Source organism: Indicator indicator, chromosome 2 (genome assembly GCF_027791375.1).
Source record: "Indicator indicator isolate 239-I01 chromosome 2, UM_Iind_1.1, whole genome shotgun sequence".
Classification (NCBI taxonomy): Eukaryota; Metazoa; Chordata; class Aves; order Piciformes; family Indicatoridae; genus Indicator; species Indicator indicator.
The window spans coordinates 62,507,663-62,529,272 of NC_072011.1; the positions used below are offsets into that span (position 1 = coordinate 62,507,663).

General features: G+C 43.3%; 1 protein-coding gene across 1 annotated transcript in view; it reads right to left on the bottom strand.

Moving 5' to 3' along the window:
- Positions 1-20,255, bottom strand: part of FSHR (follicle stimulating hormone receptor) — a 98,379-nt gene extending 78,124 nt beyond the window's left edge. The window contains exon 1 of the mRNA XM_054395296.1: positions 20,020-20,255. Coding sequence (XP_054251271.1) covers positions 20,020-20,204 — 185 coding nt within the window. The 5' untranslated portion in view covers positions 20,205-20,255. The remainder of the gene's footprint in view (positions 1-20,019) is intronic.
- Positions 20,256-21,610: the final 1,355 nt, after the last annotated feature.

A 21,610-nucleotide genomic window follows, 5' to 3' on the forward strand; every position in this document is an offset into this window, starting at 1 on the left:
CCAAGGATTATCAGCTGGAGGGAAGCGTGGGGGGATAGCATTAACTGGAAACAGGATTTTGGCAATGGGAGGAGGCACTTGCACACAGGCACTTTGTTTTCCTCTCTGTGTTTTGGTTTTTGGGCTTATTTTTTTTTATCATAAAGGGACTTTACTGCAGTGTCTCACTTCAGAGCTGGCTCTGCTCACACAGTGTTGGTTGGATCACTGTGGAGGGGAGCAGGAGCACGCTAACAGCTGAAGTCCCTGCTCTGCATGAGGTACCTTTAGCTGGGCACACAGCTGCTCAGGTGCTCACAGCAAGAGATGATCTCTGGCAGTGTAAGAGTACAGCACACAGACATTCCTGCTGCACAACACACCACCTACACAGGCAGGGGAAAATGGAGAATCCTGTCTGCCTCCTTACACAGGGTAATAGGAAGATGACTATGCTTTAGATAAGCTGGTTTCAGTTAAGAGTGGTCCCCTCCCTCAGTAATGAAACCCAAGAAAAGCTCCAAACAGTTTTTCAATTCTCTGTTGGACTCTAGGTCACCAGCCCTGGGCGTGCTGTTCATCCTCTGGACATCACATATTGGTTTGAAACGAGAGAAGAGCAGATTTAGACTGGATGTTAGGAACAAGTTCTGCACCATGAAGGTGGTGGAACACTGGAACAGGTTGCCAGGGAGGTAGTTGAGGCCCCGTCTCTGGAGATACTCAAGGTCAGGCTCAACAAGATTCTCAGCCACCTGATCTAGTGGTAGATGTTCCTGCTTACTGCAGCAAGGTTAGACTAGATGACATTTGGAGGTCCCTTCCAACACAAACCATTCTAGGATTCTATGATTTCTATCACTGTGAGCTCCCTTTTCATGGCAGGAGTTTTATCCTCAGCTCTGCAAGCATCAAATTTCAAGCACAAGTGCTGCACAGGGAACTGAGATGCTTAAAAGTTTTTTTTCCCCCCTTCAATATAACTTTCTTATTAAAATTAAGCCAAATACAAACTACCAGCCCTGAATTTCTTCCATCAAATACAATACAGTTGAGAGGTATTGGCACACCACAGGACCCTCTAGATGTGAGAGCAACGCAGGGGGATGATAACCTCTGCTAACTCTCATTAATCCTCAGGTTAAAAAGCTGCCATCAGCTACGTGGGCTTTCTGCCCACATATATCACATATGAGTCCTTTCCATTGTTGTTGCTGAATTATAGATAAACAGCAAGAGGTGAACAATAATCTAAGAGAATACATGACAGAGGTACTGCTGAAAGTCATTATGAGCATGGTTCAAAGCCTATCTGCAATAGCCTTCCAGCTTGCTAATAAATATTCAGAGACTTTTTAATCCTCAAGGGCATAGTATCGAATACCTGACAGAAAATTCAGTGTAGATCCATAAGAGGGTTTTATTACATTTCAATTGGGAGGAGATTTTGTAATGTTTTATAGCCAGCAGTGCCTTTGCCAGAAGACAGAGAACGTTCTTGGCCAAAGCAGGTGGCGGTTAACTGCAAGTCCAACGGAACAAACCAAATACCAATTATGATTCAAGTGTAGTCAAAGTTATTTTCTATTCAGTGAGGAAGAATTGATTTTCCCAGCAGTGTCACTTACACTGTAATGATTATTGCATGTAAGACAACTTAAGAAAATAATGGAAAACCAAATGAGATAGGCTGCAGATCACTGGCTTATCTTGACTGCTCACCTTGAAGAGAGAGTTAGCGAAACATAATATACAGCAGTGGATGTCAGGGTGCTTCAAACCTCTGCTCTCCTCCCACCTCCTTGATAATTCACATTAAAATTTCACAATGGAAACAAACATTCCCAGCAGGGATAAAGTGGGAAGCAGCACATCTTGCCAGTCTAGGGACATTTGCTTAATTAAAACCAATGATAATTTGCTGTGACAGAAGATTATTAAAGAGGTATAAACTGCATAAGAACTTGGCTTTGTCTAAAGCTCTCACTTTGTGTACATATCTACTAGTGAGCCATGGGAGAAAAATGTTGCCAAGGCTCCTTGGCTTTTTTCATCTGACAATAGTCCTGATGGCCAAGTGCTAAAGCAATGCAGTGAAAGACTGGGCCTAATATTGTGGCAAAATAAGTATTGGGAAATACTCAGCAGGTCTAGGGAGGTTCTCCTCCCCCTCCTCTCTGCCCTGGTGAGACCACACCTGGAACACTGTGTGTGCAGATTTGGGCTCCCCAATTCAAGAGAGACAGGGATCCACTGGAGAGAGTCCAACTAAGAGATACAAGGTTGATGAAGGGACTGGAGCATCCCTCCTACAAAGAAAGACTGAGAGATCTGGGGCTGTTTAGTCTTGAGAAGAATAGGCTGAGAGGGGTTCTTACTAATGTCCATAGATATCTGAAGGATGGGAGTCAGGATGAGGGTGCCAGGCTCTTTTCAGTGGTGTCCTGTGATAGGACAAGGAACAATGGGCATAGACTGGAACACAGGAGGTTCCACCTCAACATGAGGAGAAATTTCTTTATTATGAGGGTGCAGGAGCCCTGGAGCAGGCTGCCCAGAGAGGTTGTGGAGTCTTCTCTGGAGACTTTCAAAACCCACCTGGATGCCTTGCTGTGTGGCCTGCCTAGGTGACCCTGCTGTGGCAGGGGGCTTGGACTGGATGATCTCTGGAGGTCCCTTCCAAACCCTAACATCCTATGATTCTATGATTCTCTTGGACAGCCCTTTTATTGGATGCATTATCCTGAAAACTGGGAACAGAGGTAAAGCATCAGTGACGCAATGCAGAGATGGAACAATCCTGATCAGAGTTAGCAACAAAAAACCGGAGCTGGCCTTGCATCCACAATCAGCCAATGTACTGCACATTAAGTGCTGCACGTCTTATCTGGCTGATAGAATTTGCTGTAAGAGGCTTGCTTAGACTTGTTTGGTTTTGCTTTAGGGCCAGCAAAAATTACAGACAGCATCATCAACGAAGCTGAAATGCCATTATGAATGTCTCTTCCAGAGACGCGAAGATTTCCTTCAGATTGATTTCTAAGATTTGCATTGTCACCTTACAATACTTTAATTGCAGCTTCCTTGCAGGATTTATCTTTTTGTATATATATATATATATATATAATGTTTTATTTATTTATATGTATAAATATATATACACATACACACATATATATAAAAAAGTATATAATTTTTAAATTCTGTTTTACATGGTAAATTTTAAAGATCACAGAATCACAGAATGTTAGAGGTTGGGAGGGACCTCCAGAGATGATCCAGTCCAAGCTCCTTGCCAAAAGCAGAATCATCTAGGGTAGTCCACACAGGAATGCATCCAGCTGGGTTTTGAAAGTCTCCAGAGAAGGAGACTCCACAACCTCTCTGAGCAGCCTGCTCCAATGCTCTGTGACCCTCACTGTAAAGAAGTTTCTCCTCATGTTGACGTGATACCTTCTATGTTCAAATTTGTATCCATTGTTCCTTGTCTTATTACTACACACCACCGAAAAAAGATTGTCTCCCTCCACTTGACACCCACCCCTCAGATATTGATAGACATTGCTCAGATCCCCTCTCAGCCTCTCTTCTCTGGACTTAGCAGCCCCAGGGCTCTCAGTCTCTCTTCACAGGAGAGATGTTCAAGTCCCCTAATCATCCTCATAGTTCTCCATTGAACTCTTTTTAGCAGATCCCTGTGTCTCTTGAACTGGGGAGCCCAAAACTGGACACAATATTGCAGGTGTGGTCTCACCAGGGCAGAGAAGAACCTCCCTAGACCTGCTGGACACACTTTTCTTGATGTATCCCAGGATACCATTTGCCCTCTTGGCTACAAGGGCACATCGTTGTCCCATGGAGAACTTGCTGTCCACTAGGACACCAAGGTCTTTCTCCATGGAGCTGCTTTCCAGCAGGACAACCCCTGACTTGGGCTTACAAAAAGATGAGAGAATGCATAATTTTGTGTCTGATTACTTAGTTGAGAAAATGTGCCACTGCCTCAAAACCTCCTGATCTGCTGGGTTAGATGTAGGACTTCTTTATTGCAGCCTTTTTGATTATTTCATCTCAGTAACCTTTTTTCTTTGTTTTTAGTGTAACATCATTACCTGTTCTTGTAAATACATTGTTCAAAGAGTTGACACAATAGTGGTCACTCTCACTTTCTAAGATGAAAGCATGCTTTTGGCAATGGGAAAATGAATGTTTACTCTAAGTTTGGCAGTTTTAAGGATGATAGTTTTCTAAGAATTTTTTTAATGTGTTTAAATTATTATTTTACTGTGTTTTTGGCAAAAGTTGCAGGTTTGTCACCAAAGCAATATTTGGGGACCATATATTGAGTTAGAACAAATAACATGCAATGGAAGCATAGAAAGTCAGGCCCAGCATATTGTCTGCCTTTGTGTATGCATTCTGGTTTTCCTGTCTCCTTCATTCAAGGGTAATCCTCTGAAATACACAGATGCTTCAGCTGATCATCTCTTTATCTGGCAGAAGTAACCCCTGGCAGAGTATTGCTATTTCAGCATCAAGATAGCAAGGAACAATGAATGATTGGTTTGATACTATTGTGGTTTATTTTTGTCCTGGAAAGTATTTCCAACATTACCTCTTCAAGAAGATCAACAAGAAGGAAGAACCATGCAAACCAAACATAACTTGGAAACATGTTGTCAGGCAGGCTAGCAGAAGAAGCATGGTCATTGATCCTACAAGGATCTTACAGAGACCCTACAGGAAGGCTGAAGAGGGACTTTTCATAAGGGTGTCCAGCAACAGGACAAGAGGGAATGGTTTAAACCAAAGGGAGAGTAGGTTTAGAGTGGAATTTTGAAGAAGTTCTTCAGCACAAGGGTGGTGAGATTCTGGAACAGGTTGCCCAGGGACGCTGTGGATGCCTCCTCCCTGGGGATGTTCAAGGCCAGACTGGATGAGGCCTTGAGCAGCTGAGTCTAGCTGAGAGGCATCCATGCCCATGGCAGGGATTGTCTCTGAGGTCTCTTCCAACCTATGCCATTCTATGATTGGGTTCTGTTACAGCAGCTGCTGAGATACAGATGTTGGAAAAGGACCTTCCAACTGGGGAATTTCAATGTCGTATAGTCTAGGTCCCACTTCTTTGGAGCATTTTAAGAAGAGAAGTTGACAACATATTGGAGTAAAGCATCTGGGACTTGTGGACTTCTAGGATTGAGAACCAACCTGAATCAGGTGAGTTCAAGCTATGGAAACCCTGAGTGTTTCTATGCAACACAGACTGAAACCCAAAGCTTTAGCTCACAGAAGTAGGATAGTAGCATAAAGTGTTTTACAGAAACACATAAAATGCTTTACATGATAACCATTGTAAAGACACACTCTAGCTGGCAAGTCAGGCATTGCTAACCAAAGAGCAGCCTCTCATCCTTTCAAAGCAGAGGTTAACAACCTTTCTCTGGAATGCTGAGTATCTGCAAGGAGACGCAAGCAGGAACTTCTGAGGCACCCCTGCCTCATTCCCTATTTTAGCTGATAACCACCACTACGTGTGCTCAGCCTGGAGGACGTTAAACACATGGAATCTACACCTAGAGCCAAGGCCACCTTTTGGCAGCCTGAAGTGGAAGGGGGAGGGGGGAAGAAGTCTTTCAAAGTCTTGTAAAAAAAAAAAAAAAGCCAGTGTCCCTGTTTTTTTAGTGCTGCTGGAGAGCTTCTTCCAGAGAACGTTTATGCCTCTGACAGGAAAACTAAAGGTCAAATTCCTAGCTGGTGATGGTCCACAGCCCTGAAGCCAAAAGGACAAGGACACAAGTATGTCCAAGAGCAAGCATTCCTTGACAGATGCTTCATGGAAACTCAGACCTCTGTGTAGTGCTCCTGGGAAGCCCTGGATGGGTGTGCACCAACAAAAGTGATCCAAGAGCAACCTGATTTCTGGAGTGTGTCCATGCAGTATGCTCAGTTGCATTGATGTCACATGGCAATGACATCTACAGAGATGGAGGAAGCCAGAGTGATAGTGCTTGGTTTGAGTTGGAAGTGACCCTAATGATCATCTAGTTCCAATCCCCCGTGTTTGATACATGAATACTTGTTCCAGCTAAGGAAAAACTGGAGAGAGTACACTACAAAGAGTAGTGAAACTGCTAAACACTACAGAGAGTAGTTAAACTGCTAAGAGTTTTCCAAGTAGCGCTCCACAGGCAGCCCTACTGACCAGGACAGAGCAAACAGCCAAAACCGAAATGCCCACAAAAAACTCCGCCTCAGCTGTCTTGAAATTACTGACTGCAGCATTACTGTGAAATGCTGTTCTTCTGAAACAGAGACAAAAGAGGATAGAAGAAAAAGTACAGCAGTGAAGAAAGCAGAAAAGGTGATGATGCAGAAGTACCAGATCAGTAAAAACAGACTTGGGGGGGGAGGGGGGGGGGGGAATCCAACCACCTGAAACTCTATACATAGAACGTTAAAAAATAGTAAAGCTGTGACTTATATAGGAGACTTAAACCAGCAGGCCAATATTTCATGCCACTGAGCATAAAGTGTGATGAGAACTAATTATTTGAAAGGAACATGAATGTTTCAGAGGTAATGTTCATGTATTTATTATTTTTTAACAAGGAAATACTTTGCTATGGCACTACAGTCTGGTAAATAAGGTCCTGAAGGAGCTATAGTCTCAGCTAAACCACTAATTTATTTCCTTGTACTCTTGAGAAACTGCTTCTCCTTTACAAGCCATAGCTCTGCTGTCTCTGTAGTGGAAAAAAAAAATATGTTTACACACTCACCAGAAATGTTGTGAGATCTGCTAATATTTATGGGAAACTTTGTGAGCCCTAAGACAGCCTTAGCATTTCCATACATCCCATTAAATCAATTAAAACCTCTCCTAATAATTTAAAATAAATTTAAACAGTTGGTCGTTGATTTCATTTGTGCTTTCAACATCCATCTTATGTTTCCCTGGAGTGGTTTCCTGTCTACCACAATAGCACAAAGTCCTGAATCTGCAAATATGTCCAGATGGGTAGTTTCACACTTATGATTTGTCCCACTGGAAAGGCAGCAGAGCTGCTTGGGCAAGCAGTTAGGATGAGTACAAATGTCTGTGGAATTAAACTCTAGATTTTCTTGTAGGGTATTCCCTCACAGGGCCCTCTAATGCTGATTTCAAAGGCCTGAAGAAGGAGGTTTGGGCTCCATCTGCCATGGCAACAAGATACTACAGAGAGGAAATTATAGCTCCTGGGATTCACATACAATGAGTATTTCCCCAAGCCAGTAATTCCACCTAGAGACAATTGTTCTGCCGAGGGCATTTCTTGGTTTGCTGTCATTTTCCAACACACTCTGTACTTCTTTTATGACTCTCTGCTTGCCAAAAACAAAAGCCAAAAATTTCCACAGCAGCTCTGACAGCCAAAGAAAACTTAGGAGAAAGGATGGATTTTTCAGCATGAGTCCTCTGTCTTCCTAGAGCAAGGCAGGGTTTATAGCACCTCTTCCTATACCTTCCTTTTTCAGAGATTTCTATATGTCCATAAATATTCCTACTGGGAGACTGCACTCTGAGGAAATACTTCAGAATTGATTGCTTCCCAGCAGCTAAAGAGAAGGAAAAGATGAATTTGGCTGATCTGTGCTCCTTTTTTGCAGCTGTGGAGATGCTGGAGACACCAGGGAATGCAGCATGGGCAGTGCTGCCACTGCCTGAGACAGATTTGCTTTCTTACACTGGTGAGTGCCCACAGGCCTCACAAACATGAGTGCTTCCCATTGAATAGGATGCCCTTTACAAAGGCTCTGTCCTCAGAAAGGCTTAATAGGCTACTAAAGGCAATAGCCTAATATATTTTTATCATGTGATGGTGCAAGCAATGCTACAGGCTTGGGGAAGTGTTGCTGGAAAGCTGTCTGGCAGAAAGGGACCTGGGGGTTCATGGACAAGCAGCTGAATACGTGCAATCAGTGTGCCCAGGTGGCAAAGAAAGGCAAAAGCATCCTGGCTGGGATTAGAAATGCCGTGTCCAGTAGGAGTAGAGAGGTGATTGTCCCCTTGTACTTGGCACTGTTGAGACCACACCTCAAGTATTATGTTCAGTACAAAAAAGATGTGGAGGTGCTGGAGCCAGTGCAGAGGAGGGCAAGGAAGCTGCGAAGGGCCTGGAGAAGAAATCTGATGAAGAGCAACTGAAGGAGCTGAGGCTGCTTAGTTTGCAAAAGAGGAGGCTGAGGGGAGACCTCATTGCTGTTTACAGCTACCTGAAAGGACCTCATGGAGAGGTTGGTGCTGGTCTCTTCTCACAGGTAATTAGCGATAGAACAAGAAGGAACAGCTTCAAACTGTGACTGGGTAGGATTAGATTGGACATTAGGAAAAAAATTTCCCATCAAGAGTGGTCAGGCATTGGAATGTGCTGCCCAGGGAGGTGGTGGAGTCACCAACCCCAGATGTGTTTGAAGGTTGTTTGGATCCGGTTTAGGAGTGAACTTTGTAGAGTAAGGTTCTGGGTTGGACTTGGTGATATTTTCCAACCTGAATGTTTCTGTGATTCTGTGAAGTCAAACCAGAAATCAAAGCTTACCCTGAAGCTGTCGCTGAAATTCCAACCTCTCAAAGCCAAGGATAGGCAAGAATGTTACACCATGGATGGTTTCCAAGTACGAGGTGTAGCACTGAATATAAAACCATTAAAAGGCCTTCAAAAGGTGTGCAAAGAAAACTGTCACAATCTTTAGCCTACCTATGTGACAAGTGGTGAAGAAAATCAGCCTCAGATAAACACATGCACTTTTTTCCCACCACTTCTTCATCCCATCTTCCTCATCTTTGGAAAAAGGGACAGGCAGATAGTCCCTCCTTCCCTTCCCATTCTCTCCCAGCCGAGCTTTGGCCATTCTAGCAAGTACAATTATGTATAGGTGGTACTCTTTTCCCATCCTCATTTTATTTGCCTGGAATCAAATTGGTGGAAGAGGAAGATAAACACCCAGACCCACCTCATGCACACATGGAGTATGTGCAGACAGAATATTCCCTTTGCTTCTTTGGATTGGATCTGGTTTGAGGTAAGGGTGAAGGGATGTTGTTTTATAAGTATTCCACTGCATTCCACAATTTTATGCTCAGAACATCAATAAAGAACATGAGAAAGTCTGCTGAGAGAGCAAACATCACTTTCTTTTTCATTCTTCACACAATCAGCCCCCTTCTTCCTTGCACACTACTATTTCAGATGAAAATAAAACATCTACTGACCATCAGCTGAAAACATATTCCCTCCTTTCTCCTCTCTCACATCAAAGATGAGTCAAATAATTAAAACTGGGACGTTCTCCCCACTGCATGTTTATGCAGTTGGTGAGTTTTGGAGAACCCCGAAAGATTGACATATTCCTTCCAAAGAAATATTCATAAATTAATTCTGATTGACTGTATCTGGACAGGGATTCATTCAGAAAGTACATGTGTGGTATAGAGAAACTTTTATGTCAGCATGACCACTACCAGAGCAATGCCCCCTGGGTGCTCATTACTTAACTAGTCCAGACAAAGACAGAGGTTCAGAAAGCTCAATATACTTTATCACAGAATGGCTTAGCATGGAAGGGACCTCAGAGATCATCTACTCCAACGTCCCTGCCATGGGCAGAGACACCTCTCAACTAGACTCAGCTGCTCATCCAACCCGACCTTGAACACCCCCAGGGAGTGGAGACATGCACAACCTCCCTGGGCAACCTATTTCACCCTTATACTGAAGAGCTTCTCCTAAGATCCAGTCTAACTCTACTCTCCCTCAGCTTCAAACCATCTCCCCTTGTCTTATTGCTAGGTACCTTATGAAAAGTCTCTCTCCAGCCTTCCTGCAGGAATCCTTGAGGTATTAAGAAAAAGCAGAGTGGGACATCTGAGTTGGATTTAAGGCTGCTGTCATTTCACTCAGAAAAATAGCTCCATCTGCACATAATAGCAGTCTGTAAATTCTCCTGTAGCTAACCAGGAGCAAATACACCAAGTGGCTTGATAAGGAAATGAGAGATAAGAAGCATCTCTATTTTCCAGGCTGAGCTCTTGAAACACTTAAGGATATTTGGAGGAAAACATGAAGCAAAAGCAAACAAATCACAAGCTTTCCTGACCCTAGATCCCCAAAATCAAGGAAGCTGCACCTGAGTAAAGGCAGAAATTGGGCTGCTTATTACAGTGTTTGCCAGACAATTAGAAGAAATAATTTTCTATACCTGTATGTGAAATCTAGGCTTGACTCTGACCTATAATTGGAAATAAGCTTCGTTTTAATGACTTCAGTTTCACTGCTAATTGGTGCAGTCCAATCAAACCACAGGCAAAGAGTGTGAAATAATTTGCAGGTTTTGCCTGAAAAGGTCGAGGTCTTGAGGAAAGAAAAGTGACTTTTCCTACCAATATGCTTGCCCCTCACTGTGTAAAACTAATAGACTGTTATGAAAAATAATACCTGCCTTTGGTGCCCAAAGAATCTTGTTTACCAAACACACAAAGGCCTTGATTTCCAGTCAGCTGCTGCCAAAACAAACACCACATGGCTGACAGAGGTCCCCATCACCAGACAGTACAAATGAACTAACTTTTCTCCCCTGAAGTTAATGAAGCTCTGACAGTTAAAATAGCTGTGAACCTACCCCAAATATCTTTTTATCTTGCCTGCACAAGGATACTCCGGAAAGTTAAGCAGAACTAACTAAAACAGAAGGTAGAAGAATGTGAGGCACATGGAACTTTGCTTGGATTTCTTTTGCTCCTCAGGTAGACACAGGTTTATTTTAATTTGGTAGATAATTTGGCAGGGCTTTGCGGGACCCCTCCTGCATGCAACCAGTTAGAGGAGCTATTCCCTTCATGATGCATTTTCACTTGGTATCTTTCTGCTGTGCAGCTGTTCTCTCTGTTCTTGTGGCATTCTTTGTCCACTTTCTTCTCTCAACCTTCGTGAGGTCTCCACATAAGCAGTATTTTCAGAATCATACCAGGGTGGTGAGAACCCCTTGGCACCTACAGAGGAAACCCTTGAGTTGCACAACAGACTTCTCCTGCTGACTTATCTGGTGACACATTCTGAATCCTCTTCCAGAGGAATTCAAATCAGAGCTTTTAATGACACCTTCTATTGGAGAACTCATACTCATTACACCTCAGAAATGCTCCTGGGAAGATCAAGTATTTGAGAAGCTTATTTATTATTTAGAAAGCCTGACCTGAGTTTTGAGGAAGATAATGAGCTTTGTTCTTCAAGACTGCAGTGCTAATACGATTTTGCTAAGGTCCAGATCTGGAAAATTATTTTCTCAAATTCCCCAGCTGTCATTTATGAGGTGCAGAAAGCATATTGCATGGTCAAATGGAGATACAGGATAAAGGATGAGTTTTCCTGGCTTTGTGGCTCTTACTGCACAGTATCCTGTACCCTTCTGGGTCAGAGCACGAGGGCCAAACACAGCCATAAACCTTTCTGTGTCCCTCTCTGTGCAAATATCCTGAGCTCCCTATGCAAAAGATGAGAGGGCAACTCTGTGAAGCTGAGGCAGAAGCACATATAAACATTTAATGGAGAAGAGAAGGCTCTAGAGAGGCCATCTAGCAGCCTTCCAGTACCTGAAGCGGGCTATAGGAAAGCTGGGGAGGGACTTTTTATAAGAACATGTGGTGACAAGACAAGAGACTTTTAACTAGAGCAGAGTAGATTTAGATTAGATATCAGGAAGAAGATCTTTCCTATGAGGGTGGAGAGAAGCTGGAGTGGGTTGCCCACAGAAGTGGTGAATGCCTCATCTCTGGCAACGTTGAAGCCCAGGTTGGATGGGGCTTTGAGCAAATTGGTCTAGTGGAGGGTGTCCATGCCCATGGGGGGCAGGGGGTCAGGTGTGTGTGTGTGTTAAGGTCCCTTCCAAGTCAAGCCATTCTATGATTATGATTCTTTCAAACTCATAAAAGCACCCTTCAAATCTTTTCCCTAGGGCCCTGACTATGCTCTGCTTTCCCAGCTAGCAACAGTCACCTGTGACTATCAGTAAGATCCCCATGCCAAAGTGTCTTGACCTGCCTGACTGCAATGAGAGATGAAGTTAATACATTTTAATATTAGAAAAAGGAAAGCCAAAGCCTAAAATACAAGGCTTGAATTCTGTGCAGTGGAAACTGATGAGTTCAGAGGAGCTGTGGTAAGAGGAGTATGTCAAGCTGGGTTGTGGCATAATATTCAGAGCAAAAGAAATTAACTGCTGCATGAGACTAGTGAATTAATGATTCTTCAAATATGTTCTGTGATTTGTGTCCTTGTTAGAGAAATAAAAGATAGACATCCATCCACATTGTAATACTCCCTAGGCTTATCAACTTCTCCATTTTAACCACATTTGAGTTGAAAACTACTTGTTCCTGATCTTAAATGGGCTTTTCTCTTGCTGTGTCTGTATGCTAGACCCTGGCACTTAACAGCTTGCATCTCAGGAATAACATTATTGTCAAGCTCTCCTAGGTTATAATTATGTGAAACAAGAGTTGAATGAGAAGATGCCCAAGAAGAAGACACTGCAGTTGAGATAAGAAAACACCTATAAATGACTGCTTTAATCTTCCAAACACTTTAGAAAAACATTGATGATAATCTCATTCAATAGACAAGCTTTGATTCTTTGTAGGAAGAGAAGCAGAATGTACCTAAAACGTTAATAGAGAGGCTTTATTTCAGGAGGTGGAGCTGGCTGAGGCCCAGGAACCTATTTTACCTGGTATTAGATGTGTGGGGATGTGACATGGGCTTTCTAGGTTTTTTTTCCTATGTGCCTGAGTGACACAGGCTGCTGGAAAAGCCAAAACTGGTACCTCAAGAGCATCTCTCTGCAGCTGACCCCAGTGAAAGACATCAGCTGGCATAAACTTTGGTACTCTGCCAGTGTTTCAGGTAAACAAAATCAAGTCTTGGCTTTGATTCTGCATCCCTGAAAAAGCTTAGTGGCTAAGCCTAGGTGAATGCACTTTCATTTCAAAGATACATGAGATCTCTATGCACACATCTATACATCTTCAGACTTGATCATACATCTCCCAGAGCTGCACCAAGCTGCAGTCATTATAAGGCAAGTGAAAGCCTCGTGTATGTATTTATTGCCATGATATCATCAGTAGGGCAGCAGAGTAGCTCCTGCTGTGTGCAGCATACCTCCTCGTGGTGAAAAGCTCCTGAAGCTTTGGAAAATGAAAGTTTCTATAGAGATATATACTTGGTAATTTATACCAGCTGAGGAACTGCCCTGCAGAGTTTATTATCCTTTAGTGTCACTTTCTTCCTTTTCTTTTTTTTTCTCTCTTATGCTCTGCCTATTTCTTTTTATCTTCTCAATGAAAATGCCAAATAGAGAATCCAGTGTAAACATTGGACTATTCCAGCAGTATACAGCAACCTCTATAGCCTTCTGCTTCAAAGTATGAGCTGATCATAAATTCAGGAAGAGAAGAATGTGGCACTAACTGCAGACCCTTTTTTCCTACCGTAACAGAAGCAAAGCTTGTTTAAATAAAAGAAAGAAAAAAAAAAAAAAGGGAAAACTTTAGGAAGCATGTAATACATTATCAGCATGCTCTGCTGTGCAAATATTCTTATCCCCTTCTGAAAATTGATTAACTACATAATTAACCATCAGAACACAGGGGCTTGAAAGTTTCACGTGTCTTCATTTTGTTAGCTTGCTGAATTCCTTTCCTGTCCTGGTGCTGCTGGGACAGGCTCCCAGGCCAGCCGGGGGCTGCAGGCTATTAGCAGTGCTGAGTCCGCCAGGACAGCTAACTGGAGTTGGCTGCGGGTGGGACAAGCATCACGACCAGAATAAAGGAGAAAGTTTGATGTGGAGAATAAATCTTATGAAGAGTGACTGAAGGAGCAGGGGCTGGTTAATTTGAACAAGAGCAGGCTGAGAGGAGACCTCTTTGCTCTCTACAGCTCCCCTGAAAGGATGTTGTGGAGGGGCTGGTGCTGGTCTCTTCTCACAGGTAATTAGCTATAGAACAAGAACAGCCTCAAGCTGCAAGAGGGGAGGATTAGGCTGGACATTAGGAAGAAATTTTTTCAAGGAAAGAGTGGTCAGGCATTGGAATGTGCTGCCCAGGGAGGTGGTTGAAGTACCATCCCTGAATGTGTTTAAAGGTAATTTAGATGTGGTGCTTGGGGATATGGTTTAGCGGTGAACTTTGTAGAGCAGTGTCAACGGTTGGACTTGATGATCCCAAGGGTCTATTCCAACCTAAATGAATGTTTCTATTTATGTGATTTCTGAAAAGGGAGCTTCCTGCTAGGGTTCCTTCTCACCCTGCTCCTGTTGCTGGCTCTTGAATCCTGCTTTCCAGTTCAGTGTGACTACTGTTCCTTTGCTGGCCTGAGTATAACTTTATATATCTTGTGTTGTCATTGGTATTAATTTGGCTGTTTCATTAAATCCATTTTAATTTCAGTCTGTGGCCCTTCTCTTCTTTTCTTGGTTTTCTCATTCTCACCTGGGCAAGGTCGTCAGGTGATAAAGAAACTGCTGGAGTTTAGCCCCAGATACAGAGTAAGAGTAGACACAGTCTGCCTATCTCTGATGAGGGTCAGTCCACCAAGATAAATACCTGAACAAGAACTGTAATTGTTTGAAGGTTTCCCTGTGATTTCCACTGTAAGTGTGAAAACAAACAAACAAAACCCATCCTGATTGCAGCTGTCAGTAGCAGCACTGCAGCTACTTCTCACATCATTTGCAGCTCCTGCCGCAGGGAAGCACATCTGACTCTGCATATAACACAGAATTTGCTATTTCAAGGCAGCCACTGTTTCAGTGGCCAGATATCTATTCAGCCTTGACTTGATAGTCTAAAATAAATATCCTTGAGCAACTGTACAAAAACACCTATGCAGAGAGCAAGTTAAAATCCCCAGTGTGCATAGTGTGCAGATGCTGGGAGAAAACACTCTGTCTGATGGAGTGGTGGTTGCCAAATGATGGACTACTTCTCTTGTCAGTAATTTCAGTTGTCTCAGCTGCTCCTTTCCAAAACTGGCACTAATCTCCTGCTGAAGCCTCTGGCATGCTAACACATTAAACAACACCTTTTAATAAAGGGAGACACTAGATTGTGGCTGGACTTGATGATCACAGAATGGTAGGGATTGGAAGGGACCTCTGGAGATCATCAAGTCCAACTCCCCTACCAAGGCAGGTTCACCTAGAGAAGTCCAGGTGGGTTTTGAATGTCTCCAGAGACAGAGACTCCACCACCTCTCTGGGCAGCCTATTCCAGTGTTCTGGCACCCTTAAGTTAAAGAAGCTCTTCCTCATGTTTAGATGGAACCTGTGTTCAAGTTTGTGACCGTTACCCCTTGTCCTGTCACTGGGCACCACTGAAAAAAGCCTGGCCCCATCCTCCTGACACCCTCAAACCATAACACCACAGAATAGTAGGGGTTGGAAGGAACCTCTAAAGATCACCTAGTCCAACCCTCCTGACAAGTCAGGATCACGTAGAAACACAGAATGCTGTCCATGTGGGCTTTGAATGACTGCAGCATTCTGAGTTGTATTCCCATTTGATACAAATACATTCCTGCTTCAAGGAATTTGCTAAATCTTAAGAAAGATTCCTTCCACTCTGAGAACAAGTTAGTGCTGTTTGCATTACTTACTCAAAGCAAAGCCTCTACTAGCTAAATAAAAGCTTAGTGGATTTGAATGATGGATTTCAAAGCTTGACACTGGATTTTTAAAACTATTTTAAATTTTCTAGGCGTAAACTGCTTTAGGTGACCATTAATTTGCTTCCAAGCTCTTAGTCTGCAAGGCAATTAATCCTAGAATCATCGAATCAGGTTGGAAGGGATCTCAGAGATCGTCTACTCCAACTTCTCTGCCATGGGTGGGGACATCTCTCAGCTAGATTTGGTGGCCAAAGGCCCAACCTGGCCTTCAGGGAGGAGGCATCCACAACCACTCAGGACAGCCTGTTCCAGAGTCTCACCACCCTCAAGAAATTCTTCCTAAGATCCAGTCTAACCCTGCTCTCCCTCAGCCTCAAATCATTCCCCCTTGTCCTGTCTCTAGACACCCTTATGAAAAGTTCCTCTGCAGCCTGCCTGTAAGCTCTCTTCAGGTATTGGAAGGCAGCTCTAAATTCATGCTTCACATCTGAACTTTTGGGCATCTCCAGTGCCATCTACATTTCACAGGATGTTAGGGGTTGGAAGGGACCTCCAGAGATCATCAAGTCAGTGACTGCCAGAAAAAGATAATACTAAAACATCAGTGAATTGTTTATATACACATCTGTGTTGCTATCCAACCCCCCTGCCAGAGGAGGACTATAGAATCTAGTGCAGGTCACATAGGAACACATCTAAATGGGTCTATAAAGTCTCCAGAGAAGGAGACTCCACCACCTCTCTGGGGAGCCTGTTCCAGTACTCTGTGACCCTCACAGTAAAGAAAGGGTTGAGTCCCTCATGTTGAGGACACAAAATGCCTCACAGGCATTTTGATATGTATAAAACACAATTCTTCTATCCAATTTCTTTTCCAGGTGAAGATTCTAAAGGAGAACAAGCAATAATCACAGCTTTCCCTGCAAACGGTTGGAGCCACCAGTTGCAGCATGCTTGCATATCTGCAAGAAGCAAGATGCAAACCAAGCTGTAAATATCCTCATGAGATTTTGGCCTGTAAGTGAACAAATAGATGTGGCAGAAAGAGCAGCAGTCTTGCTGTTTCTGATCCCTGCTCTGTTTCCACATCATAAGCACAAACCAAACTCCCTCACTTTAAGAGGTTGCCAGCTCTTTCTTTTGCAACAGCCTTGTTCAAGTTGATGCTAATCCAAGGATCAAAAGCCCAGCTCTTGTACCATGCTGCAAAGCATAAGTTCTTGCTCTCTGGAAACCAATCACAAGGAAAACTGTTACAGCAGCATATGTCAGTGTCCAACTTTCAAATAACCACAGAATCAGAATGGTAAAGGTTGGTAGGGGACTCTGGAGATCCTGTAGTCCAACATCCTCGTTAAATCAGGTTTACCTAGATCGGGTTGCACAGCATCACAATGTTCAGGTAGGTTTTGAAAGTCTCCAGAGGAGACGACTCAGCCCCTCTAGGCAGCCTAGTGCAGTGCTCTGCCACCCTCCAAATGATGAATCATAGAATCACAGAATTGTCAGGGTTGGAAGGGACCTCAAGGATCTAGTTCCAAACCAACCCCCCTGCCATGGGCAGGGACACCTCACACTAGATCAGGTTGCTCACAGCCACATCCAGCCTGGCTGCAAAAACCTCCAGGGATGAGGCTTCCACCATGTCCCTGAGAAACCTGTTCCAGTGTCTCACCACCCTCATGGGGAAGAATTTCTTCCTAACATCCAATCTGAATCTACCCATTTCTATTTTTACTCTATCCCCCCTAGTCCTATCACTACCTGACACCCTAAAAAGTCCCTCCCCAGCTTTCTTGCAGGCGCCCTTAGGATACTGGAAGGTCATAATAAGGTCTCCTCAGAGCCTTCTCTTCTCCAGACTGTATAGCCCCAATTCTCTAAATATGTCTTCATAGGAGAGGTGCTCCAGCCCTCTGATGATCTGCCATGGCAAGGAGCAGAGATAATGGTTGTTGAGAGCAATATTTTTACCATTACCTTGAGTTTTCCTACCAGGTAACAGAGTTGGCTGCCTCATGCCAGCTTTCTGACTGCGGAAACAGCTGCAGCTGAACAGAAACATACAGCATCAGAAGTGCTTGAGACTTATCAGGCTCCTGCTCTCTCTCCCAAGCTTTCACTGGCACGTTATTCAACATCTACTAGGCACCAAAAAAGGACTCTAGGATGGCTTAGGAAAGCTGTCAAATGCACATAAGAGAAGGTGAAGAGCTCTAAGTGTACTGAAGGAGTCTCCCTCCTTAATGACAAATGAAAAGAGACTGCATCCAGTACTCCCAGAATGAGCTTTTAAGTGGAAGAAGTACATTGCAGGAGCTGTACTTAGCAAGAAGTCTCTGCTTGTACTCCGCACAGGATCCTATACAGGGTCCTTGGACACCATAGCTATTTAAGCTCAGGTCACTACCCTGCTTTTAAAACCCCTTTGACTCATTGAGGGCGTTTGAAGAAATAGAAAGCAAGCTTTTTCTATTACCAAGAGTGCATTTGCAACAGCACCTGGAGCAGTGAAGCCTATTTTAGTCACCTCAATTGGGCACTCAGCAGAAGGATGCAGAGGAAGGCACCATCATAGAGTCCTTCTTAGACCCTGAAGGAAAAAAAATAATAAATCCAAGGTTCCTCTGTTACTTATTAGCTCACCAGCTGATGTATCTGGCTTTAATAACACTAACATTTGGTGTTTTCAAAGCAGCTCTCCATAGTTTTCAGGAATAAATTTTTATACCATGCTGAAATCGGTCCCAGGGCTATACTGACTGAATGGGACCAGAACCGTCTCCCGAGAAGCCAGAAGTTGCTGTGAGAAAAGAGTCAAGTTGAGAGATTCTAACTTCAATATTTGCACAGAGGAAAAGATTCAGTCATTGTTTTCAGCCACACAAACGTTGTAGTTTGCCTGTTTCAGGGAACACACGTGTGGTGAGGAGCTCACCAAGTGGCATCCTCCATCAAGCCCTCCAGAAGTTAAGAAGGATCTGCTGTGAACAAAATCCCATTTTACTAGCAGGTGCTGTTAGTGAGATAAAACTCCCCCTCTTTGCCAGATGCTTTTGCTCGGTCCCTAGAAGGCAGACCTTAACTGTGTGATCTAAAGAGACAATCAAAGTAAAATTAAACAAAATTAGCAGTATCTGCCTGGAGCACAGTTCACTCAGTCTTTAGTTGACCAAAGTCAGATGGATTATTATTCCCCCTATTTGGAAGAATGATTTAAACTTTTACTGACCTTCTGTGGTTAATTCAGTAATTTTTCTCAACTTCTGACTGCAGTCAGAACTGCATAACAACTCTTCCCAAAGAAAACAAAACTTCTATCCTAGGAAAACTGTGGGATAGTAATGACCACAAAACTTTTACCCTAGGAAAACTGCAGGATAATAGCCAGGGATATATTGTGGTCTGTAAAATCAGGATAGTCGTATTTTTTTCCCAACTAGTGACATAACATTGTTTGTTGTATCCTCCCTCCAAACTTGCCACTCCACTTATCAATCAAAGGGCTACTCCCTTTGCTTTTTCTTGAGGTCGTAATGATGTCAGACAGCTGTGGGTGTAGGCAAGGGGGAATATAATTTGCTTTAAAAAGGAAAAAAACAGTGAAAACGATTACTTGCACAGTTAATGCTTGTCATTTGCATGACTTCTTTTTACCTTCTTGTGCTACAAACACAGAAAAGAGCTGCCACATAGTAATTCTTGCATTCCTTTATGGAAAGCAAGGAGAAGGTTTAAGCTAGATAAACCCCTTCCTGGAGTAACGCAGTAACGCTCTCTCTACATTGCTCACTGCCTCCCGTCGCAGCCGTGCTGCTCCTCTGATAGAGAAGGATCACTCTGGATGGCTATCAAATAATACTTCTGTGATTTCAGAAAAGAAAACACGAAAGCTGCTTCTTGGCAGACAAGAGGAAACCTTTGGAAAGCTCCCACAGTACAAACGCAAAAGCTCCTCATCAAGTTGTTTTGGGGCAGACGAGTCGCGCTACGTGTTTCGACAACTTGGAGGCAAGCTGTAAAGAAAGCTTAGACTTGATGCTTCAAATTGCTGTCACAGCACCAAGGAAGCTTGCTTGAAGGTTACTCTGTGCTTTGCACCATAACGTACTCATGTATTTTCTTAACAGAGATCTTAAAACGAGCACAGCCAGAGTAACGCAGAGGAGCTTCAAGATGTAATGAAGGGAGGGCTGGAGGAAAGGCTGCGCTTTCCGAACAGCTGCTGTAACTCTCCCCAGTGACTCCCTGCAAACCCGACCCTTGGCTTGCCAAACAGAAGTTTTGTTTTGAGAGCCAGCAAGAAGGCATCTCCTCACAGCAGATCCCGCTCCCTACTTACAGTTCGGTGGTGTTGCTGGGGATTTCCCGGGGAACCTGGACGACTTTGCTCTCCTGGCAAATGAAGACCCTGCCTGTGCAGCGGCAGGTGTGGCGCTGGGATCCTGAGCAGCCCACCAGCAAAACCAGCAGCCAAGGGAGGACTGGAGACATCCCTGCCTTCACATCTGTGCCCATCTCTTTCATCTCAAAGGGAGGAGTGCAGACATCTCCCAGACTAACTCCCTGAGTGGATGATCCGCCCCAAGAGCCAGGAAGAACCACGTGGCTTTTGGGGAATGACTTCCCAGCAAGTTGAAACTCATTGAACTCAAGTTCACGGACCCAGAACCTTTATGGCCTCAGAGCAGGGATGGAGATGAGCGATGCTGATTTGCCATGACTAAAGTATTTTATATTTTAAATGGTGTTGAAATCACAGGCCTCAGCTCAACTAACCAGGGTGCTTTTGATGTATTGGATATCTGTGCTGGGAAAAGATCCTTCCCTCTCAGCTGCACTACTTTGCATGCATTATTTAGTAAGACCAAGGAACAGCAAAGCATTTTTACTTTCTACAGCCCAGGGACTTTTGTCCCTGAAGGAGAAGCAGTATTTATGCTTCCCTTCATGGATCTAAGAGCCCTGCTTTTGTGTTGCTTCTAGGCAAAAGAGATGTTGTTATGTTTTTTACAGGATATAAATTCTCTTTGATAGGTTAAAAGCTATACAGTCCTAAAAGCCAGAGCTAAATAGCACATCTGTATTTTCAACTCTATTCTTCATGCACTTGCTGATTCACCTCTTCTTTCCCTTGGCACCTTGATAGGAACCCAAACACCACAATCCCTGTAGACTAGTAAACTAATTTCACCATCTGGAAAAAAACCCCCAAACCCAGAAATATATAGACTGACTCTTTGTGACACAAACCAGGAACAAAACAACTTCAAAGAACATCATCATAATGCCTGGATGTTGAATCTCATCTTGGAGTCCTCATTTGTTTTATTTACTTTTTTGGACTGAGCTAAAAAAAAAAAAAAAATCTTTCTTGTTACAAATATGATTGTCTACGGAAGGGCTTTGCTACTGTTTCCTGCCACTGAGTTATGCTGCACCAGGCTATTAACTGGAACAAGGGTTTGTGTCCAAGACATCTGAAATGAGAATTTTGAGATACAAAAGTGGGAGGTTTCATTGATTTTTTTTTTGTATTTTTTTGTTTGTAGGGGCTTTTTTCTTTTTTTCTTTTTTTTTTTTTTTTTGGTGGGGAATGATGGCTGTGAGGTATTTTCATTTGTTCCATTGTTTCTTGGTTTTCTTTTTGGTTGCTTTATTTTATGGGGTCTTTATTTTTCTTGGGTTTGCTCTGTCATTTTGGTTTGGTTTTAGCTGTTTGGTTGGTGCTTTTATTTTGCTTTTCCTTTAAACTGTAAATAGCTGTTTCAGACTCACAGAGCTTTTGGATCACGTGCATTTTAAGTGAGTGCTGGAGCTGGATTACCGTGGGTAATTCTGCTGAACTTGACTTCACATTGCTCAAAAAGGTTTTTTCATCTGATTAAAAGCAGCTGTTAGGTTGGATCTTTTGCTGGGTGTTTTAATTTATG